Genomic DNA, 26,724 nt, shown 5'->3' on the forward strand with positions numbered 1-26,724 from the left:
TCCTAATCCTGTTTGTGCAGAATGTGCACGCGGAGAAACGGTCAGGTTGTATCTTTAAGTGTGACATGTGTGGCAGCTGTACTCTTACTACGTTTTAGCAAGAGAATGGGCGTGTGTTTGCTTGCATTTTGATGTTTGTACATGTATGTGTTGACATTGTAATCACCATTTGTCAAATAAAACAAAAAAAAAACAAAGGCAGAGGTCCGAGGTGGATTCCAAGCTCCACGCGTCCCTTGATGCTAATATCATTTACAATAAACTCTTAGTCAAATGGGTAATACAACACATTCACAATGCTTTCATTTTAATTTTCAGTTAATGTCATTCACAATATATTTTAAAGATGTCTACAATATTTGCAATATAAAAGATATAAACTGATTCTATGGACACTAATTACAATACCTTACAGTGTATATAGTATGACTAGTGAATCAGTGTCTGTTTTGAGTCTCAAGTAAATTGCCTGCAATGATATTTAAGGTCCAGCAGGTGTCCGTATGGACCAGTGTCCATACAGTTTGGGGAATGTGCTGAAACGCTTCACAAGGTCTCAGCTACCCATCACTAGTCTGAACTGTTACCTAGAAATGAGTCTATATACTAGGTGTGTGTGTGTGTGTGTGTGTGTGTGTCGACCTTAGTGCACTCTGTCTCACCTCGTCAACTAACCTCTTACCAGACAGAAGGCCAACTATAATATGTGTAATAACATAATTGAAACTATATGTGTAATATATTGAATAAATGTTTTAATCAAATGCCACTACTCAAAGCTTAATAAAAAAAGGATATAAACAAATAAAAGGATATGAATGAATTACATGATTTTTAAAATGATATAATCCCAAAAGCTGGTATTGTTTAAAAAAAACACACACATTTACACCAGATAAAGAGCTATAACAAGCATTTATTAAACAAGGTATGAAAAAACACACATTCTTTTTTTTAAAAAAAAGGGATATGACAAGCATGCATTATGCTAGATATTAAAGAAACACACAGTGTGTTTAAAAGGGATAGCAATCATGTATTACACTTACAGTAGGTGTCACAAAGGCATTCTGCATCAACCACTACTAGTCATTCAACGCATACTGTAAGATATGTTTGCACTGATTGCCGATCACGCTTCAACTGAGTCGTCCTCGGTCAGAAGGAATGGTACTCCACAGTGATGTAGTTCCAATAACTTTAATAAGGAGGTGGCAGATGACATCAACAGGATGTACAGCGTTGGTAGGGAGGCGATTGCATTAATCAAATCAAATCAAATCACTTTTATTGTCACATCACGTGTGCAGGTACATTGGTACAGCACATGTGAGTGAAATTCTTGTGTGCGAGCTTCACAAGCAACAGAGTTGTGCAAAATACAATAATGTAAACAAGCAAAATACAAGAATGGCTACATCTGAAACTCATAAATATGTGTACAATATATAATAGTATATGCATTTCTGGATGCGCATACTAAATATTTTCCTACGTGTGTGTGTGTGTGTGTGTGTGTGTGTGTGTGTGTGTGTGTGTGTACACATATTTTACAAATTAAATAGAGTAAACAATAAATAAAATATATAAAATATACAGAGTGAGACATGTGCAAAACAGTGGCATTACTGTACAGTATGGAGTGCATAATGTTGAAGTTCCAGTAGTGAAGCTGAGGTGTCTATGACGTGTTCAGCAGTCTGATGGCCTGATGGAAGAAGCTGTCTCTCAGTCTGCTGGTACGGGACCGGATGCTGCAGAACCTCCTTCCTGATGGAAGCAGTCTGAACAGTTTATGGCTGGGGTGACTGGAGTCCTTGATGATCCTCCCCGCTTTCCTCAGGCAGCGCTTCCTGTAGATGTCCTGGAGGGAGGGAAGCTCACCTCCAATTATCCGTTCAGAGCACCGCACTACTCGCTGGAGAGCTTTGCAGTTGTAGGCGGTGCTGTTGCCATACCAGGTGGTGATGCATCCAGTGAGGATGCTCTCAATGGCACAGTGATAGAAGGTCCTGAGGATGCGGGGGCTCATGCCGAATCTTTTCAGTCTCCTGAGAAAGAAGAGGCGCTGCTGCGCCTTCGTCACTGTTTTTGTTTGTGTGTACTGACCACGTAAGATCCTCAGCCAGATGTACTCCAAGGAACCGGAAGCTGCTCACTCTCTCCACAGCAGCGCCGTTGATGGTGATGGGGGTGTGTACTTCTCTGCACCTCCAGAAGTCCACTATCAACACAGCAGGTAAAGGGGGTGTGAGTGTGTATATGGGCGTGTGTGGTCATCTGTAAACAGAAAGATCAAACATTTGTATTAACCACTATGGATAGCAGTGTACCCCTTATACGGTACTATGGGGTTTCCAGCGTAATGTTATACAATCTACCATAACCTCAGTGCCACGATGGCAGCCTAAGACCATAAATGAATATCTGGCTCATATATACACATTGGCAAACCAGATCTCTGGAGATTACAACGATTCAGAGAATAAACATAGTAAGTAGTTACTGTACATCCACCTACAACCACAATGCTTGACAGTAAGTCGTATATGAAATGAAATATGGGCTGAACACAAGGCTGCCTGTAGTAGGCCAAAAGAAAAAAAACCCCGCATCTTAGTGATAGCAACGGGCCTAGCTTCTTATGTACCAAATCACACTGCTAAAATCAAACAAGCATAATTCCCATCTTACAATACTCACACGGTAAGCACGCACACAGTATTAAATCACACAGAAATGCAGGTAAATACGTTACTCCTCCGACACACCTCTCATCTGTGGAGGACTGCGCTGAACACGTTCTCAACTGGAAGCACAGATACCGAGGTGCATCATGGGTAACGTAGTATAAAACGGTTACAGTGAACAAGCGGACGTTTAACACATACGATACCAAGCATGACACTAACAATGATTCACCACGCTAAAGCAAAGAATATCTTTAGTAAAAAGGCTGCCTGTAGTAGGCAAAAGAAAAAAAAACCCGCATCTTAGTGATAGCAACGGGCCTAGCTTCTTATGTACCAAATCACACTGCTAAAATCAAACAAGCATAATTCCCATCTTACAATACTCACACGGTAAGCACGCACACAGTATTAAATCACACAGAAATGCAGGTAAATACGTTACTCCTCCGACACACCTCTCATCTGTGGAGGACTGCGCTGAACACGTTCTCAACCGGAAGCACAGATACCGAGGTGCATCATGGGTAACGTAGTATAAAACGGTTACAGTGAACAAGCGGACGTTTAACACATACGATACCAAGCATGACACTAACAATGATTCACCACGCTAAAGCAAAGAATATCTTTAGTAAAAAGGCTGCCTGTAGTAGGCAAAAGAAAAAAAACCCCGCATCTTAGTGATAGCAACGGGCCTAGCTTCTTATGTACCAAATCACACTGCTAAAATCAAACAAGCATAATTCCCATCTTACAATACTCACACGGTAAGCACGCACACAGTATTAAATCACACAGAAATGCAGGTAAATACGTTACTCCTCCGACACACCTCTCATCTGTGGAGGACTGCGCTGAACACGTTCTCAACCGGAAGCACAGATACCGAGGTGCATCATGGGTAACGTAGTATAAAACGGTTACAGTGAACAAGCGGACGTTTAACACATACGATACCAAGCATGACACTAACAATGATTCACCACGCTAAAGCAAAGAATATCTTTAGTAAAAATCTCTAGTGTTAAATTAACACTAGAGAGTGTCTATATGTGTCCACTCTTTTGAGTGTTAAATATAACACTGTTGAGTGTTATATGAACACTTTTGACAGTGTTGTATTTTTAAAAGTAACCTAGTCAGTTTTCAAGATTTACTTTGACTAACACTGAGAAGTGCTCATTTTCTAACACTGGAATATTTTTTTTAACATTTTGAGTTATTTTTCCAGTGTTAGAAAATCAGCACTGCTGATTTGTGATGTGGACGGTTGCTGAAATAAAACTGTGTACACAACATTATGCGCAACCAACCGTGTCTATGACTGTGTGTTTCACGTGAACATTGAACCACTTACTCCTCTGTAATCTCGCCTAAAACCCCACCCATGATTAAACTGAATACATAAAACCAAACCACTGGTTCTACGCTCACCGGCATTCGAACAAGTCACCCAGACGTAGGAGCTTTACCAAGCTGCCTCTCAGAGCAGCGACACTGATGACAGGCCGGCCATCGCTGAGCCCAACGACATTAACGTATTGCAGCTGAGGACTCGCAAAGTCATTTCAACCGCACCTTATTCATATCCTCACCCCACCAATTCTCTATATTAATGATACTTCTCCAGAGAGAAATCAACTACTGCATTGACCAACCATTCAGTGAAAACCATGTTGACCTTCATCACTCTAATTGCCGCGCTGTGTGCCAGCTCCTTAGCTTGCGTCGGGTGGTCGGAAGCTGACATGCCTGAAAACCTCCACTGCAACACCGATTACAATAACCAAATCAGGTGTGAGTACAAAAGAGACACCGACGCTCGTTGTGTATTTTATTTTAAATACAAATCCAGACGTTTAAACAATACCTTTGTGGGACTAATGGAACGCTCTACTACACGCTCTGTTTTCTATCCCGATGATGGCTCAACATACGTTTTTCAAAGTTTTCAAAAGTACAATGTTGAGATAGACTGCGAAGGAGTTAAATACAGCGGCGTGTTCAAGCCTTCTTGTGCAATTGTAACTGATGCCCCCACCGTCAGTTGTGAAATTGGAACTTGTGTTTTCGAAGCCCGATCTCACGAGCGTTTAATCGACGGAAAGGATGTCACTTATAAATACCGCATCAGATCTGTCCTAGGGGATTGGAGTGATGTCCGTTCCATCAATGGCCCCGCAACTGGACTTACCGTGGACATCAACGATGAATGCGATCGTCTTATGAGTACACTAGCCGTCGACATTACTGATGTTCGTATGGAAATTGAAGTTTCCGTCTGGTACACAGCTGAAACCGGACACACTCTGTTTAACACTGAAGCTATCTACAAGAAGCACACCTGGCGCCCTTAAACCCAGTGTAACCAAATGTGTAACCAAATGTGTAACCAATGTATAATCAATGTGTAACCAATATAAACCAATATAACAATAAAAACATTGAAATCAAAGACGTCTAAAGTAATTTATTTATATTACAAATCAAACAGAAGTAGTACGAAGTGGATCTGGCGGGCCTCTGTCACCGAGAGAAGTGTTATCTGCGAAGCAATGGCCAATATATGACATAGAAAGTTACACGTTTCTTGTGATTCATGTTTATTGTGGCACAATGTACAAAGCGGCAATCGTAGTACATAGGAAACATGGTAAGATGTCATATTTGTCATTCCGCGGCGTTGCTGATACACACTTGCATTAGTCCCTTCTTCTGTGTACGTTGTGTTAGTGTGTACATTCAGTCAACATACCGTGGGATGTAAGGGCGGCCTCTGCCGGCCGTGCACCATATCAACATACCCGGGGACTGTACCAAGGTTTGCGCCGAGGTACTTGTTGGTATCATGTATCAAAATAAAGACGCTGCACAGAAATGTATAATGGTGTTTTTGTTTATTGTGAAATACAGGTAATCACACATCACTCTTTATATACAGTCATAATGTTAAACCTCATGTTTACACAACCGAAGCCCCCACTGAGGGAATAGACACAATCTCCAACAAGTTGTTGGGGTCGTCGGTGAAGATGACAAAGACGTGCAGGTTGGTACACGGCCAGAATCAGCGAGATGCTGGCCTTGGTGTCGTCGGGTACCAAAGACGTTGCACAGAAATGTATAAGGGTGTTTTGTGTATTGTGAAATACAGGTAATCACACATCACTCTTTATATACAGTCATAATGTTAAACCTCATGTCTACACAACCGAAGCCCCCACTGAGGGACTAGACACAATCTCCAACAAGCTATAAGGGTCGTCGGTGAAGATGCCAAAGACGTCCAGGTTGTACACGGCCAGAATCAGCGAGATGCTGGCCTTGGTGTCGTCGGGTACCGTGGGGCATCCAAAGAGGTATCTGAGTGCACGCACCTTCCCCGCGGTGGTTTTATATATGTGATATAGCATATATTGTTCATCGGGTAAGATCAGCCGTTCCTCAACCATGATCTCGACTGCGTCGTCAACAGTCGTGATTTTGTCCAGGAAGCTGCCTTCTCTGACTGCACGCTGGAAGCTCGGCAACGTCGAGCCGATCATGCGCTCTGCAGCGTCGGTTAACTTCAATTGTGTCAGTTTTCGTTCTGCGGAGATATACACATGAATACGAGCAAAAAAAAAAAGTGTTTTGTCGGACACGATGGTACTTCGAAAAGAAGTACAGTACCTGTCTTCCCCCTTGGTCCCCGTTCCGCCAAGTCCTGGTACAGGCGGGGATCGATGTGACCGACCAATGACAGTAACACTTTGGCTCGGAACTCATCCTCCATGCAGTATTCGACTAGGGCTTGGAGGCGATGCACGTAGTTTGGTATATCCATCATATCTGGTGTGTCTGGGAGCTCCCTCGTGTATCTTTCGAAAATACTTTCGGTAGGTAAACGCACCGCTCTGCAATGTCAGGTTGCCACGACTTTCAGTCGTTCCACAGCCATAACGGTACCTATGTGGCGATAGGCGTGTTTATACGTGAGTGGTAATGGGATGACTATATCACTAGCTGTTCTCGGTTACTCGTACAACTTTAGGACAGCTTTATACGACAACGAAAGGGGTTATCACCAGATCCACACAGTGGCCGACCTAGACTCAGGAGCCAGCCGACCTGCAGTTCCAACGCTCCCGACCTGTAGCTCCAAAGCTCCCGACCTGTAGTTCCAAAGCTCCCGACCTGTAGTTCCAAAGCTCCCGACCTGCAGTTCCAAAGCTCCCGACCTGCAGTTCCAAAGCTCCCGACCTGCAGCACGGAGCAGCCGACATAGCCACGAGAGTGTCCCACTGACAACTGCTCTCCCATAAGTACACCGCGCACCGAGCAAACCTAGCATTCTAAAGCGTCTTCACATTCGGGTTAGCAGCAATGAGCGTGGACAAACTGCAATCGTACAGGCACAGCATCATCGACAGTTGCTGCTTTGAACCTGTAATATACAAGGAGTTCATTCGTCATTACCCGGACACCGAGCTATTCAGGTCCCTCGAGACCACGAACCCCGTAACGCGAATCCGGGTACTTGTGGATTACTGTCTTGACAACGATGAGCGTGCCGAGGCGTTGCTTAGTATACTACAGACTCACTGCATGCATTTGTATGCCTTGCTAGAAGCATAGGACCCCGCATAGCATTCTAAAGCGTATCCACATTCGGGTTGATGACAATGAGCGTGTACAAACTGCAATCGTACAGGCACGACATCATCGAAGGTTGCTGGTGCTATGAACCTGTAATATACAAGGAGTTCTTTTATCGTTACCCGGACACCGAGCTATTCAGGGCCCTCGAGACCCCGAACGCCATGAGGCGAATCCGGACACTCGTGGACTACTGTCTGGACAACGATGAGCACTCCGAGGCATTGCTTCGTATAGTACGGACTCACTGCAAGCATTTATACGCCTGGCTAGAAGAAAACGGCCCGAAAGGCCCCCTAGGTACCATTGACAAACGCACAACTTAAAGAAAAGAAACTGGAGACGGTCTGTTGGTGTCGTATGTGTTTCATTTTGTATCATGTCTTACGTTTTGTTTTTGTTTTTGTTTTGTTTTTCACTAGAGCGAACCAAAACCACTCACACCTTGACCCCTGCAGCGATGCTTGCCTTGGGGTGGAAAGGGAAGCAACTCAACGGCGCCGAACTAATGGAGGACATGGAACTACACCAGTTGTTATCCAGAGTCACCACAATCCAGGACGCCGTTGAGGACATGTGGGCAGAAGGCGTGATCCTGACCGAGGAATACGAAGAGCTTGTTCTCGCAACCAAGATGTCGTGTCAGGAAAACACAATTCGCAAGATGCTTAGTGATCCAGACATACCAGTTGCTACAAAGCACAGTATTGGCCTGATACTCATGTCACATAACATGCACATATACGGACTGACAGACGAATGGAAAGGCTATAAAGTGTTTCGAGCTACAGACTCGTAGACTGCCCACCGTAACCAGTGAAATGTAGATGTGTTGCTCCCGATGTTATTGTGAATGTGAATGTTGGCAACAGCAAATAAAATCAAGGTGACACACACAGGGTTTGTGTGGTTTCTTTTATTAGTGTGGTCCGATGTTTATGTTCACAAGTCATGTAGGTACACTGCATGTTACACAAAGGACAATCTTAGTAGGTTTATCATTGCTTTCATAAGCACCGTAGCCGGTGTTGTCGTTGTTGTATGTTACACACACACACGACAGCTCAATTGTGGACACGCTTCACTGAATCCCATTTCATCTCTGGCGTTCTGGATACCAAAACAAAAAGGTGTTCCACTTCAAGGCGTCTTGGTTGGTGTCACACCACAGCAGGCAAGTAGCTTGCTGCGATTCCGTCTCACGGAATACATCACCTAAACGAGGCACCACACTAAAGCGGTCATCCACCAACTCCCGTAGGTCTTTGTCGATCGCCGTGCTTACGAGTTTCCAGCGGTTGTCTTCATTCAAACCGGCAGTCGGTGTGTCGATCTGCCTCTCCTGGTATCCAGCTGAGCGTGAAGTATTCTTTGTAAGCTTTCCACAACTGCTCAGTGAAGCGCTCTATATCCATCGTGTCGTATTCCATCAAAAGGGTCAACGTCCACCCTAAGTCAGCGGTGCGATCCACTTGCACGTACCACGCCCAGCACACGTAATCCCTGTTCATGCAATATCTCGACCAAAACTGACACAGCTGAAACCCGTCCGTGCTCAGCGCACCCAGGTCTTCCACCTCCAAAAGCTTTATATACGGCAGTACCGTGTTCAGTTTAGGCTTCTCGTCCGCGGTCATCTTGGTCGTCATTGAGCTGGAGAGCACGTGCCTTTTCATAATTTTGTCTAGCCTGGGGCTGTAGAGTCTAGAGAGTTTGTCGATCTTAGAGTCGGGGAACGCCACCCTGGGATGGCGTACGGTGAGTCGATGAGTACCTGGCATTGTAACGACGGTATGCATGTAGTGCGATGTGTGTGGTGACAGTGTATGTGTATATATATACCTCGCAGGAAACATTAACAGCAAACATCACACACACACACACACACACACACACACACACACACACACACACACACACTTTCACGGTCACGTTTTCCGTACTTATTCAGCAGTCAGTCGATCCGCATGCAAACTGTGCGCGCATCCCAGTCATCCAGGCCGTATATGTGCATGTTGTGTGAGAGCAGTATAAGGCTAATGCTGTGTTTAGTAACCGCTGGTATATCCGGATTATGGAGCAGCATGCGAATCATGTCCAGCATTGCATTTTCACACGCAACAATTATGTATTCTCTATCATGTTGATAACCTGTCTGCGACTCGTAGCACGTAAACTGAATATCCAGCAGCCGTGAATTGCCCCTGCGGAACACGACGTGAAAGTCTTCGTATTCTTCGGTCAGTATCACGCGTTCTGCGAACATGTGGTCCACGGCTGCCAGGATCTCGGTGACTTTGGGTAAGAAGCTGTAGTCGGCGAGGGCTTTCGATACTCGGTCGAGCCCGCTTCCAAGCGCTGACCGCACGTCCTCCGTTAAGGTGTGAGTGGCTTTGGTTCGCTCTAGTGGAAAGCAACAGACAAGGGCGACTTAGCATCATTTAACGTTTAAAAGTCAGCGTTTAACGTGTCATCTTACGAGTTATAGTACCTGGGGGACCTTTTGTCCCGTGCTTTTCCATGCTCTCGTACAACTCCTTGTTGTTAGTCTGCACTATACGAAGAAACTTAGCGGCCCGCTCTTCGCTCTCCAAACAGTGATCGATGACCGTGCGGGTTTTCCTCACTAGGTTCGGGGTGGAGAGTAACTTGCACTCCAAGCGGTAGCCTCGGAACGCTTCCGAGGCGTCCTCAACTATGTCGGATAACGATTCGTAGCACTCGGCTATGTCGTGCCTGTACGCTTCGAGTTTCTCTAGGCTCATGTTCGCGATCCAAGCTTAGCCTTAGAAAGCTTGTGATGACTACTCGTTCCTGGTCGGCTACTGTGTCTCAGCTGGCTACTTATCTCAATCAGCTACTCGTGCGACGGCTGTATAAGGCTGATGCCGTCTACTAGCCGCTGGTATATCTGGATTATGGAGCAACTTGTGTGTAAATCCCAGTCGGTCGCTGTAGCCAGGTCGGCTGGGTAATGTAGCCAGGTCGGCTGGGTAATATAGCCAGGTCGGCCGGGTAATGTAGCCAGGTCGGCCGGGTAATGTAGCCGGGTCGGCCGGGTAATGTGGCTTGGTCGGCTGCATAATGTATCCAGGTCGGCTGACTAATGTAGCCAGGTCGGGGAGCTTGAAACCCCGAGGCACAGTTTAAGTGGACTTAAAGCATGAGCACAAATACAGCTACACCGTAGGCTTGAGTTTGACAAGATGGAGCTGATTGCTAACATTTCACACCGTACCATCGTGCGGTACAATGAGACAATCAGGCCTCTGCTCAACCGTACACATAGGTGTGACCGAAACGCAGCAGACAGCAGTGCCGTGTACGTGCCTGTTATCCATGGGGTGGTGATGTTACTGGGCTTGTTTGCAAACTCGTACATGTTGCTGATACTTCATTTGAGAAAAAAAGGAAGGAGGAAGATGCCTGCTAACATCGATGTGTATTTTACCCAATTGGGGATCTGTGACATATGCACTCTGCTCACTCTGCCTGTGTGGCTTACCCAAAGTGTGTTACACGGCCGCTGGATATTCGGATACGCAATGTGTAAAGTCTTTAAAGGCCTGACCACGGTATGTGCTAACATCGTAGTAGCTACAGTACGTTTGACGTGACACCGTGACTTGGACATGTGTAACACTCACTGTGTTTTCATTTTTTTTTTTGCCCACAGCTCTTTTTCCAGTACGGGGTGTGCCTGTTGGTCTTCGTGAACGTCAACAGATATATGAAGATTGTACACAATAGAGGAATGAGCGCGTCCCGCAGAAGCAGAAGCCTAGTGATTGCTATATGCGGATGCATACCCGCTGTATCTGCTACGGTGGACATGTTTTACTGGCAGACGATTCGGTTATCCCCGACGTCTCCCGTAATGTTTTGTTACAACGCCATGCCACCTATGATGAAGGACCTCAGTTTTTGGCTTAGGATGACCGTGTCTTTTCTTTTGCCTACAGTTGCTATCATATACTGTAACAGCATGATTGTACACACTGTAAAGAATCACATACAAAATACCGTGCTGGGCAAGCGCGTAACACGCACATACAGAAGGGCGAAGATATTGCCGATGGTCACTGTTGCATCGTTCGTGTGCTGTTGGACACCGTGGATCGTCAGTGTGCTGTACTTTCGTTCACATAGACATTGCAACGTAGCTACAGTGTTGAACATTTGCACGGGTGTCGGTCATTTATATTGCCTGTCAAACCCTGTGTTGTATATATTCGTCAAGCGAAGGTCCAACGGTACTCTGCGTGCTATGAGCAAAAGTACCAGTTTCTAGCTACCAGGGAAGCGGTGTAAATGTGTATATGTATATATGGTGTACATGTTCTTTGTGTAAATAAATTCACCGAAAGCTTTATTCTGATTTTTGTCTTGAATCTAATTGCTTTTGAGGTATGTTGGTCTTCTACACATTCCTGTCCTTCTTCTTTGTCCTGCACCGCACACTAGCTAAAAAGAAACAAACTAGATGTGTATAGTAAGGAAGCAGCGACACTTTATTTCATGGAAAGTATATACAACGACAACAACAAGACACTTTATTTCATGGAAAGTATATACAACGACAACAACAAGACACTTTATTTCATGGAAAGTATATACAACAACAACAACAACAACAACAACAACAACATGTACGTGCACAGACACATTCTAATCACAACATCGGTGTTTCTTGGACGATCCCCGTTTCGATCCGTGAGATCTCTCCCGTTGCGAAGAGTGGTGTGATGGCGTCTGTTTTCTTTTTTGTGAACGTTTACCCTGTGGTGCAGCATGCGAACATTGCGTTGGGTCACTACAATCCTCTCTCTGTCCACCGTGTGTAAGAGGTGTGTGTCTCCGCAACGCAAGCGCTGTTCTACCATTGTCTGGGTCCCCACGACAAGGCCCCGAGCGTCGGTAATCGCTGACCATTGTGATCATGGTCGCAGCGTAATCTCGTTTCAACATGTCGACCGTAAAAATGTCATCTTTGAAAACGTGATTGAACACATCACACGCATCCTTCCACTCCCAATCTTCTTCCAATTCGAAGAGGTAGTCCCTGTCCACTGTATCGTTCGTCAGAAGCACTTGATCCTGATGATACGTAGTCCTAGTTTTGCAAAACGAACTCATGTTCTTAACCGGTACACCCGCGTAGTCTCCGGAATACACCGTCAACCTCGGTCCGTGGAATGTGTGCCGCGGGCCCACGTTGGCTTCTTTGAGGTGGCTTTCGTTGTAAGCCAGATCAGGAGCCTCCTCGCCCAGCGCTTCGAGTAAAACAGCTCCGTAATACAAAGGCGCCGAGCACTGAAACGTCTCGCCGCCCAGCACACATCTGTGGAAGGTTAGCTCGTCCAATGCCTTCACACCGGCTGTAGCTTCCAACACCAGCGAGCGAAGCGGGTCCTCTGTGAAGTCTAGCGTGAATGACAACCTAGGACACTGCGGAGGTCGCTCGTTCGCGTTCTCGTAACACTGACCCATAGCATTCTCCCATTCCTCCTCGTCGGCGCTCTGCTCGTAAGACTCCACCATACCCGAGGTGACTTGAGACCAGAATCCAGCATGAGAATCGGGGGCGTAGGTCGCTAACATGTCATACAGCATTTCAAGGGACAACGTGACAGTGCTCACTTTTTTATTCACCTTCGCCCGACCTCTCTTCACGTGCGAGGGAAGCTGGCTATGGGACAATCTGTACGTGCACAATTTACGCGTCTTCACCTCGCTGTCGACAGCAGACCTAGCCGGCACTTTATACGTCGAACACAACATGAGCATTTCGTGCGCAGTGCCATTGTCGTCCTTGTTGTGCTCCGCCGAGAAAAACATGTCCTCTATCCCCGAAACAGACAGGCTGCCGTTTTTGATAGTCGTCTTGAGTTTCTGTTCGTACACCTGTGTTAAAACGTATCCCAACACCTTACACGCAAACCTTCCCTGCGAGTCGAGGGCGCGAGGACATATATCCGGCAGACAGGCCGCCGTGCACAGTTTGTACACGGCGTTGGTCTCTAAGCATATTTGTCCAAAGGACAGCTTGTTCAGCGCTCGCAGTCTGTTTTCGTTCAGCGTCCTTGTGAACGATTCGCAATCCGGGTAGTCGGCCTTATCGGGAATACGAGTCCAGGGAGGGATCCAAATGTCAAACACAAAATGACAGGCCAGCTTCATCGCCTCCGCGAACACCAGCTGGTTTATGCAGAAAGCAACCCTCCGGCCCACCATCCCCGCGCACTCGATGTGCGTCTCGTAAAACGCGGCGACGCACGCGTCTCTAGCGCTGTCAAACCGGACTCCGAATTGCACGACCTCGGAGTCCGCGATCATCGTAGCAGACTGTATTAGATTCTGTCTGTATAGGCAAAGCGCTGCGATGCGATCCATCTTCCGCTTCTCCACCACATCCCTAATTTGTACAGTGCTTCGAGTGCGACTGACCTCTTTAGGATGTTCAGATTCCATTATCAGACACCTGTCCGCCCAGGCGTCGCTCATGAACCCCATGGTGTTTGTGTTCCACACAAACCCGCAGTTGTGAACAGCTTGGAACTTCACCGTGGCAATTTTGCCTGTCATGGGGTCTTTGGTCACGACGTCGCTTTCTAGGGTGCTGGTGTCCAACAGATTTTTGAACGTGTTGGGGATGATGTTTGATTCTCTGTCGATCGATTTGGTGTTTTTCTCGTGTGTTATGTGAGCGTCGTCTATCATCACCACACAAGCGTTCCTCTTCTGCTTGTACTTGAAGGCCTGCATCGTGAACGAAGTTAGCCTCTCGATGCAATTCCTCACCGCGCGAAATTGATGCTCCAGCACGTTGTTAGCGTAACTTTTACCTTCCCCGGGACCGGTGATGTTCAACAGAATGATACGTTCGATGGTGTATCTGGGTGCGGTGTTTGTTATGATGTAATTAAAGGTGGTCGACGCTTGAAACAGTCTAGTTATTGCCAAGGTGTCACAGAACAGGTGTTTAACCACTGCCGCGTCGTACACCTTTACGCTGGCGTACTCCCGTTGGCCGTCGTCGCAGACTGTCCTGCATAGCTGTGAATGTATGTCCGGCAGGTGGTGTCCGAGAGACAAAGATGCGTTGCCTCGACTCCCATCTACAACTTCGTGTAAACCCATGTATATTGCATCTTGTTCGCCAAAGTGCCGTCTTGTCAAGATTGTAAAGACCATATCCGCTATGAGCTCAAACTGATCCCTGCCACCGTACTCCTGTTTCATTTCTTTGCTCATACGCTCTACTTTACCCAACTGTGGGAACAAGTGTGCAAAACAGTAGCTGTGATCGTTTTTGCTTGTGACAAATGGGTGCGTTTCTGCGTGATTGTAGTAGCAGGCATACGCCGCGTAACATTGTCCTCGGCACGGCATGTTGTCGCCACTCACGCGGCTACAGTCGCAGCGTCCGCTGTCTAACATGCGCGCGAGATGTAGAGTTCTGCGCTGGGTGCGTATTTTGCGCAACCCGACATCCACGACACTCCTGTTCACCGGTACGTGTTTGTGAAGCATGCTTCGAGTGAACAAGTCTGGGGTGTCAGAATCTATGAGGCTGTCCAGGGTGTATCTAAACACAATCAGTCCTCGCGAGTCGACTCGCAATTGCAATCCCCGCGCCAGATCGCGGGTGAAGGCCTTGAGTTTCTCCACGTGTGTCACATCGCCAGGCACATCTGGATTATATGTTGACATGACGCTTTGTTCGAGCCACCGCGTTGGTCCTAAACTAGCCATCAGTGCTCTGAACAACGTCTGGCCTTCGCCTCGCAGGCAAATGTCCGTCATCGTAGATATCGATGTCTCGAGGGTCTTAAGCTTCAAACGAGTTATGCTCTGCGGTAACACCACTGCAGTTTTCCCAGACTGACACACCGGTGTGTACAAAGATCCCTGTAATTCTTTAACTGTTTTCTTGTCCAACTGTTTAGAGTTCAACGCGTCCGAGACAACGTCCACCCAATGGAATATGGCTGACAATTCAGCTTTCTCATCCTTCATCGCTACCATTGCATTGTTTAGCGAGGAGAGTTTCTTCCTGACCAGCTGCAGTCTCATGAAGGCGCTGAAGGCTTGTTTGTGCAGCTCCTCGTCGTCGTCCTCGTCGTCCTCGTCGTCCGATTGCACATCGGCCACGTCGTCCTGGCCAAACACGTCTATACCAGCGTCCATGTCAAGTAGATCCAGTAGATAATTACTAGGTGTGTATCCCACCTGCGAGGAGTCGGGTTGCACTTGCGTACTGCCGTCTCCACTTGATACTTCGTTGTCATTGTCCATATTTAGAATAAAACAAAACAATCTTCCGTGAGCGTTATCCTCTCGGATAGGTGGCGACATGGACACGACGTCCGGGTTCTCTAGTGTGACTTGAAGCACTGTACCTTTGCAACAATACGTGAGATATAGAAGCAGTTGGAACGTAGCTCTATCGGCGGTGGACAACGCAGAGAAGGACAGTTCGTCCGACGGACTGTCGTGTACGACATCATTGGAAACCGATAGAAATAAAGCTTTCCTTTTCCGGGGCACAGTGACATTGTCAATCACAGCAGTTTCCCTGTCGATATCAGGCAGGTAACATTGTCCAGTACTAAGCACGACCTTGGGCTGGTCGACCATGATATCGGAATGTACCGATAAAACTAACTAGCTACTACTATTACTACTACTATTACTACTACTACTACTACTACTACTACTACTACTACTACTACTACACAGTATGGACCGTTGCCATCTTGTAAATATTACTCGTAGTCCTGGCTGCATGCAGTAGCTAGGAACTTCACCAGTAAGATGCGCGAGAGACTAGATTTTGTGGCTTCACAGCTATGATTCTATCAGTCATGTTCTTGGTTGTCTACGAGGTTTATTGGTCTAACAGGGTATTGGTTAACAAAATTATACAACAACACAACGGGTTGGGAAGGTTGTGCTACAGGTCGGGGGCCTTGGTGCTACAGGTTGGGGGCCTTGGTGCTACAGGTCGGGGACGTTGGAACTGTAGGTCGGGGAAGGTTGGAACTGTAGGTCGGGAGCGTTGGAACTGTAGGTCGGGAAGGTTGGAACTGTAGGTCGGGAGCGTTGGAACTGTAGGTCGGGAGCTTTGGAACTGTAGGTATGGAACTGTAGGTCGGAGTTGGAACTGTAGGTCGGGAGCTTTGGAACTGTAGGTCGGGAAGGTTGGAACTGTAGGTCGGGAGCGTTGGAACTGTAGGTCGGGAAGGTTGGAACTGTAGGTCGGGAGCGTTGGAACTGTAGGTCGGGAGCGTTGGAACTGTAGGTCGGGAGCGTTGGAACTGTAGGTCGGGAGCTTTGGAACTGTAGGTCGGGAGCTTTGGAACTGTAGGTCGGGAAGGTTGGAACTGTAGGTCGGGGGCTTTGGAACTGTAGGTCGGGAGAGTTGGAACTGTAGGTCGGGAAGGTTGGAACTGTAGGTCGGGAGCGTTGGAACTGTAGGTCGGGAGCGTTGGAACTGTAGGTCGGGAGCTTTGGAACTGTAGGTCGGGGGCTTTGGAACTGTAGGTCGGGAGAGTTGGAACTGTAGGTCGGGAAGGTTGGAACTGTAGGTCGGGAGCGTTGGAACTGTAGGTCGGGAGCTTTGGAACTGTAGGTCGGGAAGGTTGGAACTGTAGGTCGGGGGCTTTGGAACTGTAGGTCGGGAGAGTTGGAACTGTAGGTCGGGAAGGTTGGAACTGTAGGTCGGGAGCGTTGGAACTGTAGGTCGGGAGCGTTGGAACTGTAGGTCGGGAGCTTTGGAACTGTAGGTCGGGAGCTTTGGAACTGTAGGTCGGGAAGGTTGGAACTGTAGGTCGGGGGCTTTGGAACTGTAGGTCGGGAGCTTTGGAACTGTAGGTCGGGAGAGTTGGAACTGCAGGTCGGGAGAGTTGGAACTGCAGGTCGGGAGCTTTGGAACTGTAGGTCGGGAGCTTTGGAACTGTAGGTCGGGAGTTTTGGAACTGTAGGTCGGGAAGGTTGGAACTGTAGGTCGGGAAGGTTGGAACTGTAGGTCGGGAGAGTTGGAACTGCAGGTCGGGAGAGTTGGAACTGCAGGTCGGGAGAATTGGAACTGCAGGTCGGGGGCTTTGGAACTGCAGGTCGGGGGCTTTGGAACTGCAGGTCGGGGGCTTTGCAATTGGTGTACTGTGAACATAATACAACTTTCACAAGTAGTCGTCTGATGTGTTTTACATAGTAGTATGGAATATAGTTCTCAGGGTAGGGTATAACACTCGTGCATTTTGACCACCAGATTACTCTAAGCTATGTGTTGATGTTCCAGGAACAACATAATTTGGACCTGTGTATTCTCTGGAAGGCGTTGTGCATCCAAAGAGAAATACAGATCCTTAGTTTATGTGTGCACACCGTGCTTAAGAGGATCTCAGCTCGTTTTCACTAGGGAACATGGCAGAGTACTATGCACCATACCAATGGCGTCAAGAAAACGACAGCGAACGGTGTGGACCCGTACGACCACCAGGAATACCCTCTGTTTTTCGGAACGTGCAGCGGCGACGAGAATACGAGAATAATAAGACACATCGCATATACAACAATGAAAGCCGACCATGCGGTCCCACGAGCTCAGGTTTGAGAGAATCGACAACTGTGAATCGCACCCATTCACGGCAGGAATATCCATTCTACACCCCAGCTGAACAGAGACGATACAATGTGGAAAGCAACCAAACCGTTTCGTCTAGATACCAAGGGCAACAACCACAAGAAAAGCGCCTTCGTTTGGACAGAGGACCCGACGATTGCCGTCAGCGCCTTACGTCCCGGGATACCAATACCAAACCTATGTCAAATTCAAGGACTGGGTATAAACAGAAGCGTCTGGATGTCACACCAAGTCGCTTAAACAATAAGCTCGCGGGACAAGACAGGAATCGGAGCAATAGGCAGAAGGACACCTCATACCTACCAGTTAAGGCTGCTCAACCACATCATGACAAACCAAAGCCTCTCCGGGTTAAAGGAAAGCCCATCACCTTACAACGTGCGCCTCTCAGTTCTACTGGGCTCGATGCACAAGACATCAGACGCCGTGCTATCGGCCAAGAGCAGCCTTGCAGTTCACACACTGTGCCCACCCAACCGTCTCAATCGAGACAACCGAGTCCGAAGCAAACGCCACCGCGAGTGCAAAGGAACAGTGTGAAAAGACCGTGGAGGAATGCTAAACTCACACGCACCCCCGACTCAGAAGACTGCGACTCTGACGAAGACAACAATGCTGGGTTGACACGCAGCACGGGGTATAATGGAGCTGCGCCTCAGGAGGAAGAGAACACAGAGACCCAAAGACACTCTTTGACGACGAACGGCCGAGCAGCCAAGGAGGGCAATGCCGATGATGCCTCATCATCCGATTCCAGCGCGAGCGATGCAGAATCGCATCACTCCGGGTCGTCCGGCTCGAGTTCATCTGGATCGAGCGCGACGCCATCTGCTTCGTCGGCATCGGACTCATCGGACTCATCGGACTCATCGGACTCGGAAGACGAGGTGGCATTACCCGAAGAACATAAATCAAACAGTCCGCGTGCAGCCTCCACGAAAAAGGCCAGTCTTACTACTGCCGCTGTTGCAGCCACCAAAGGGTCATCTCCAACCGTGGCAACGACATCAAGACAGGTTCACGGTATTGGAAAAGGATCATCTGGGACACGTACGCGGGAGCATGTCGGCGTCTTGCCGCGCAAACAAATGTCTAATCAACGCAACACCCACCGCAATCCTCAAAGCGGCAGCAACAGCGCACTCGCTTCAGAGCAGAGCACACGGCCAAACATCACGACCCAAACTAAGGTCACGTCTCCAGCAAAACCAGGTGAAACGCACAGCCGTTCCACTCCTCCTGGCCCTCGAACGGCGATGCAAACGCCGCACCACAAGCATAGGGCTCGCGGGCAGGCAGCGAGAACGACTCCTCAACGAAAACGCAAGCCTGGTGTCGTGAACGGTCAGGAAGTACCCAATGGTGAAAAGCCCAAGCTTGATGCACAACAAACAACGCCAGACCTTCGTGTTTTATCCAACAACCAAGTGCAAGATGTTAAATGTCGGTGGGTCGCCTCAGTACAAGTAGAAGAATCCAGCCAAAAGGCCGCCGAGGCAGCCCTAAAGGACATCCGTTCGGATCTGCGCTCCCCCGCCAAGCCTATGGAAGTGGAGCCCCTAGAAACAATCGAAACAATCGAAACAAGCAACGCGTGCCGGCATCTGACATCCATTACCGAGCCTAGAGAAGAGGAGCCCCTATGCCCGACCGAAGCAAGCTCACAGTTGTTGCCCTTGGATGACTCTGATTCTACTGTGGCCGTGAGCCTACAGTGTATGAGAGCCATGTGTAACGCTACTATAAAGAACACAAGTGACGAGCCCGCAGAACAGCCGCAAGACGAGGTGCCAAAATACCAAAACCACAGCGAGTTGCCTCACGAGTCGCCTGAGGAAACCGTCAACGATATCTTTCGGTACATAGATGTTGTACCGGCCCCAGCGACAGCAGACAATAATGTTGTTTTATATCAGGGTGCAATGCAACAACAACACAGCACCAGCCCAAGATTAAATGTCAGCGAGAGAAGCAGGGAGACAACCGAGGTTCCTGCGGCAATGTAAGTGTACTATATCATCTACATGGCGAGGGTCCCACAGTCTGTGTGTACATCACCAATCGTCTTTCTAAAGCACTGACATCTAATTCGTACACTGTGTTTGTGTACAAAATAGGTTCGGGGACATGGAGACAGCCCAAGAGTCTGCAGATTACGTGAATACATTCAATGGTGACGACGACCTTGGGTTTGTCCCGGCGAGAGCGTGGACGGACAATGGCAACAGAAGCAGCAATGAGCAAAACGTACCAAATCCCAACTATGTGTTGTCATCGACATCATCACATAACGGAGAAGCCGTCACAGGCCATGGGTACTATAGCAACTCTAGTGTTTCAGATCGCAAAGACGATCTGAGCTATACCGAAGAACACGCGATGCTAGCACACGCAGCAGATACATTATCCTGCGAACGCGTGTCGCCTGTTAGTATGCCAGCTGTAGCTCCGCCGCAGCCACCGACACTGCACGTAAACCCAGAAGACGGAGAATACCGCGAAGCACTCAAGTCTATACTTGAGATAGTTTCCAAAGCTGTGAAATGTACAGTGTGTCAATGTCCATTTAACGCCACTGTGCTCTGTGTCGACTACACGATTAAGCTAAACAGACCCCTGCAGTGTGCCTGCGGGTGTGTCATATGCTCTGCGTGCTACACGAAACACAAAGGGTGTGCCATACACAAAGTGCAGTCGAGGCGCGCTATTGTCAATGTCACTGTCAACCAGCTAGCTAGCGTGGCACACGTGCAGTGGAATCTAGAGCTAGACCAAACGGCTGCTTTCAGGACCGAATGGGACGAAGGTGTGCGTACGATCATGCATCTGCATTGCAGTGCTCCGACTGTGGACGAACTGAGAAATGGTTGGTTCTGCACACACACACACACACACACACACACACACACACACACACACACACACACACACACACACACACACTGCATGGTTTCACAATAGCACACTACGCTCACTTGAACATTTTGTCTTCCAGCTTTCGAGAGATTAATCAACAACCGAGACGAGATGGCTTTCAAGTACTGGCTGAACTCGCCCATGCCGGAGGCGATGGCCTACAGATTTGTGTGCATGCCGCACATTCCGGGCTTTTGGGATCACATCACCATGGGTTGCCACACGCCTAACACGCAACTCATGTTGTCGCCCGATGTGTACACGCCACAACTGTTCGATGTGAACATGGGCGGTCTGCATTTCCACTGGTGCTGTTTTGTGTTTGTTGACCAGACTATACTGGCCGTGTGGTGCTCAGGGCAAACCAACACTGGTTTGGCAGAAGTTCTGCCTATCACAGACAGAAGGGACCAGAGAGTACGCCAGTTGACGTCGTCTAATGCGTTCAACTCTATGCTATATTATCTACACAGATGGATCCGCGTACACTACGGTAAAGGTGATGCGGATGTCGTTGAGGTTGTGTTTGACTGTATGCCTTCCGAGAGCTCAACCTTTGCGCATTTCATCTCTATGCTGGCAGCTAAAAGTTTAGCCTTGTCCGTGTTCTCGCCTGCGATTACACAACGCAGGGCGCAGACAGATTTGCATTATACCATCGACCACAGATACCCAGAGCAACTATTCAGTCAACCTCCAAATGATTTTGACGGGGGTGTCAAAATTGACATCAGACAAGAGTTTGGATGTCACCACGACGTGGAAATACAATCGAAGCTTTACTTTACTTCTAACGACCACAGGGTATACACTTGACACTTTCGTGTAACATAAGTGTTGTAAAACCATGAAGCTAAGTCTTTCTCACTGTACTTTTTTTTATATATATGTATTTGTGTTTTTATATGGTTTTTGATATACATGCACATGTGTTGTAACCATAAAGTCTTTCTTACCAATGCGTATCTGGTATAATTGATGAAGACAAATGCTACACTGAAGGGAATGTGTCTCGCCATAAAGTCTTTCTTACCAATGCGTATCTGGTATACTTGATGAAGACAAATGCTACACTGAAGGGAATGTGTCTCGCCATAAAGTCTTTCTTACCAATGCGTATCTGGTATACTTGATGAAGACAAATGCTACACTGAAGGGAATGTGTCTCGCCATAAAGTCTTTCTTACCAATGCGTATCTGGTATACTTGATGAAGACAAATGCTACACTGAAGGGAATGTGTCTCGCTTGGTGCCTAAAGCGTTATGTGCAAAAACGCGCATGCTACTGGTATTGTGTCTCTTATTGTAATCGCTTTTGTTGATATACTCAGTGCATTCTGGTTTGCTGTGTAAATAATCAAAGTGTAATCTACAAACGGGTGAGTTTGCCCATGGCAAGACAAATAAAATGACGATGATATCAATAAACAGTTACTCTGCACTTCAACAAAACATCACGTCTCCTGTCGTCTGTACAACAAGCAACTGCTGTAGCCCCGACAGCTCCGTGCGGCAGGCTCTGTGCTACAGGTCGGCGGGCTCCGTGCTACAGGTCGGCGGGCTCCGTGCTGCAGGTCGGCGGAGCCCGGACAGCTCAAAGCAGGCTTCATGTTGCATCTGAATTCAGTGTAGCTTCACAGCAGTCAGAACTCCTTCTCGTGTTCTGACATGGAACTATCATGGCATTTCCGTATATCTTATTACCTGAACAAAGAACCGTCCGCTTTTCGGTGGTTGGTGAAAACGCTCAGCGAAGACACTGAGTTCGTGCACGAAACCCGACAACATCAAGAGATCAAACGCGTCTTGAAGAAATACAACAAGACCGACGGGCACCCGGAGTGTCTGATCGTACTCCTTTGTCAGCATTTATGCTGCGATGTGACGAGAGAAACAATCGAAGCTTCGTTCCGAGCTATGAATCCCGACGCGCTGACAAACGACAAGCATTACAATGCGACATGTCCAACCCAACTGGTTCTGGAGGACGTCGACCACGTTCACGCCCAGCGCATGCTTTGCCAGTTGATGTGTGAACTCAGCGACAGTGAAATCCGTAGGGTTAAAATGCTTCTTGCTTGGAACATTTTGGATGGTCGCGATTGTCTGCACGTTCCATATGGTTGGATGGAAGAAAAGAGCATCTACGAACTGGCCCCCAAGATTTTAAACTACTGTAAAAAATATTACAAGTGTGTCATGTTTGCAATCCTGGACCTTTTGGACCGTAGGGATCTGCTGGTTTACCTGGGGATCTCTTCTGAAACGGTGTTGGCCAAGTGAAAAGGCACCACTGATTGTATGTTGTACCGCTCCTATGTATCTGTGCATACATCTCATTACTAATGATGCTTTTTAATAAAAACAAGCTCTTATACACATTGACGCTCCTTGTGCAAGACTGTGATTTTTGTCTAATACCACCACACATTACACGACCAACCATGAGCGGTCACAATGATTATAGCCCATATTGGTGGTGGATGGAGAACGAGGACTGGCTTAAGGTCACAGTTATAGCGGCTCCGGTCTTCATTGTCTTGGGGTTGGCACTGATCGGCTACAAACTGTACGAAAGACGAACCCCTTCGTACATTTACAAGCCGGGGGATGGCACCGCAGTATACAACGCCGTGTACAGACCCACCACCTGTGCAATGGACGACGAGTGCTGTGACGGTGGGCACTCGGTCGTCGTTGGGCCACAGAGTCCATCGGTTATGACCGTGGTAACCGAGCAAGAGGAATCACTGCTGAAACATCATCGCAAGACGGTCCAAGATTGACACTGCTGAAACGTGTGTCTGTCGCCAAGCTTTTTTGGTTAGAAGCAGCATTTGTGACACAGGAGGTCCGAGGAGCCCCGGGTCGCGGAACAAGCCTTCTTTGTACCTTTTATGTGTTTTTTTTTTATTATGAGTATGTGCAAAAGAAGACAACAATGTAATGTGAAAATGTTTTTGTCTTTATTTCATGCCTCACACAAAAATTATATACGAGTGCTATGAAACCTGACGATTCGCCTGTGTCTATTTCTTTCGACACAAAGCGTACACATGCAGTACGCACCATACACAAGAAGTAGGACGGACACCATCATTACCAGTATCATAGACCATGTACACCACATATCCCGGCGATGAGTACACGTCGTACTGTTGTTCAGCATGGTGTATGCAGCTGGATTGCTAGATGAGCTTGTGTCTGTAAAGCCAAAGGAGAGTGTTCCCAGCCGACGCTTGTTTAGCCGCTCCTTTAGAGTCTCCCGTGCCTGTGGTGATGAAACACAAAAGTTTCACAGAGAATTACTACACTTGTTACCGCCATTTATGTTATGGATATGACATGCAATCCCACGCCTGCCCACCGTGTTGCCCACCGTGTAGTCGTGTACGAACGCGATCAGACGTGGCATCTACTGCACAGTCGGCATCACTCGCGTGGACGTCCAAGGGTATAGTAAGTTGACATTGACATGCGTACCGACGAGGACCCTCAGTGAAGACAAAGTTATATTTGGGCAATGGCCAATTGTTCTGCTGGCAGATTTCCTGTTGAAAGAGGCAATACGATGTGTTATATGTACAGCATATTTGCAATTGTAACGCTATGTGTGTAAATACACAAGCAGCCTGACACACCTGCAGTTGTCCAATGTGATTCTCAGACTGTTGAGAGTAGTGTTCCTTTGACCTAGGTGTCTCTGTGCAGTCGTCGGGGTCGGGTTGACTTTCTTCACACTCGGATGCTTGTAGGTCAGTCCGTTTTCGTTTATTATCGAGTACCGTGTACTCATGGAAGGGGTTGCTACACTTGCGTGCGTTGTTGTCGATTTGCTCTTGAAAAGGTTCGGTAGCCTTGGACGCCGTTTGCCGGTCGATCCTGTCCTGTAGTAACGCATAGAGCGCTTTAGCTGCTGTGCGTTTGGCCTCTTTCTTTCTCGAACCACGGCCCGTGGCCTTGAGATCTGCAGCGTTCTCCACGTGCACGTTGACAACGTGGACCAGTCTGTGTTTCACACCGGTCACGCTTTCCCTATACACAAGTTTAAGACGCATGCGAGCTGCGCGCATTTGTAATGTGGAAATCCAGTCGACGTCCATGATTCACAAAGGCCGTAGTTAATTAAATGTGTAGCACTGAGAAATTGCAAACGCTACAAGGAGCACGAGGCCTAGTTGAGCGGGTTGTGGTCTGGGAGTGACACACTAACTTGGTGACTTTTACTCTGCGCCCAGCAACAAAGCTGCTGTGAGCAAAACAAGAAGTGCTGTAGGTCGGGGACGTTGGAACTGCAGGTCGGGAACGTTGGAACTGCAGGTCGGGAACGTTGGAACTGCAGGTCGGGGACGTTGGAACTGCAGGTCGGGAACGTTGGAACTGCAGGTCGGGGACGTTGGTGCTGTGGGTCGGTGGAGAAGGTGCTGTGGGTCGGACAGGCATTTCACATCACCGTGTGGAGTGTTTTGTCGTGACTCAGAGACATTTCACAAGAGTTGAAGATAAGGAGAGAGCTTATCCCACACAGCAATTGGAAACATCTCGGCTGGAGCGAGAACATAAAGCAGGGGCATTGCTTTCCCTTGTACATCAGAGCACTCACACACGGGACGAATATGCAGTTCGTGGTGACCGACAAGCCTGCCTGGTACTCAGATGAACAAAAGGACAGTCGGGCGTTCACATGCACCGACACCGTTGGTTTATTAAACCAGGTAGCCGAAGCCATGACAGTGAAAGAGTCTATGTTATCCGAGAAATGCAAAGCGTTTCAACACAAGACGACACGGAAAATCGTCAGAGACATGGTGATCGAAGACATCGGCCGTTTCAAACAAAACCCTTCCAAGTCGCTTTTGACTGCTTTGATGGATATTATGGACTTGCGAGCCGATGGCTTAGAATGTATGTCAACCGAAGACAGGGCCGGTATGAAACAGCTAATGTTGGCTTTGAAAAACTACACCCTCTTTTACATACCCTCTACAGCGTTGAAGTCTGTCGCAGAGGACCGCGTTGTCATACTGGTCGTGACAATGTGGTCCCAAATGGACAAGGAGTTAGAGCTACGGTTCTGTGACAAGCCCAGATCGATGTTGGGCACGTACACGGTGAATTTGATGAGCGGGAGCGCTGCTTATTTCATGCAGCAGGTCCTAATCGTGCCGGGTGTCCAAAGCTTAAACCTGTTAAAGGACATAACGGGCGATAGATATGAGTTCTGGGACATGTCTCTAGAAGTCCCCACTCATCCGGATGCTCTCACTCCATCGTTCAAGCACATACAACCGATGCAGTTGTTACGCAGCGGAGAGGACAATGACCGAACGTCTGCTACGCAGACGTGTGGGGCAAGCGGAGACACCATTGCTGATGTGGAACCCATGTGTTGTGTACTGGACACTGAGTCAGCTGACCTGCAAGTCAGTAAACGACCGGGAAGCGTGGACTGTTTCTCGGACGTGGACGTGATATGCGATCTGTCGAGATTCACGTGTCACGCCGGCGTGGCCAAAACTGTGTACTTCAGACGCACGGCGCGCGTGGTGGGCCGTAAGCGAGGTAACATGACAGCGGTGGTCTCGTTGCGCGACCAGCAGAAGGACAAGCGAACGTTATACATATCTACCACCGCACGCTTTTGCAGGGCCTTGAAACACTCCTGCGTAAAAGGTAGCGGAGAGCTGCTGCAGTGTTGCTACACACTGCTAAACGAGCTCAGCGGCAGAGAGACTTTCCTGGCAGGACCCGAGTTGCATCAGGACATAACCAATCCTGCGCTTACCGCGTTCCTAAAACGGGTGAGCCCTCCCGCCAGCAACTGGTGT

The 26,724-nt window shown here is 48.0% G+C and overlaps 1 protein-coding gene across 1 annotated transcript; it reads right to left on the reverse strand.

The window, feature by feature from the left end:
* Nucleotides 1-22,437: 22,437 nt before the first annotated feature.
* LOC120746544 lies at nucleotides 22,438-25,258 on the reverse strand. Its single transcript, XM_040051969.1, has 2 exons — nucleotides 24,276-25,258; nucleotides 22,438-24,167 (listed from the first exon to the last, which is right to left on the reverse strand). Exons 1-2 carry the CDS (start codon nucleotides 24,997-24,999, stop codon nucleotides 24,085-24,087), a joined length of 807 nt encoding a protein of 268 aa, XP_039907903.1. The 5' UTR covers nucleotides 25,000-25,258; the 3' UTR covers nucleotides 22,438-24,084.
* Between the last annotated feature and the right edge of the window lie 1,466 nt (nucleotides 25,259-26,724).

Source organism: Simochromis diagramma, unplaced genomic scaffold, assembly GCF_900408965.1.
Source record: "Simochromis diagramma unplaced genomic scaffold, fSimDia1.1 OVJJ01000427.1, whole genome shotgun sequence".
Lineage (NCBI taxonomy): Eukaryota > Metazoa > Chordata > Actinopteri > Cichliformes > Cichlidae > Simochromis > Simochromis diagramma.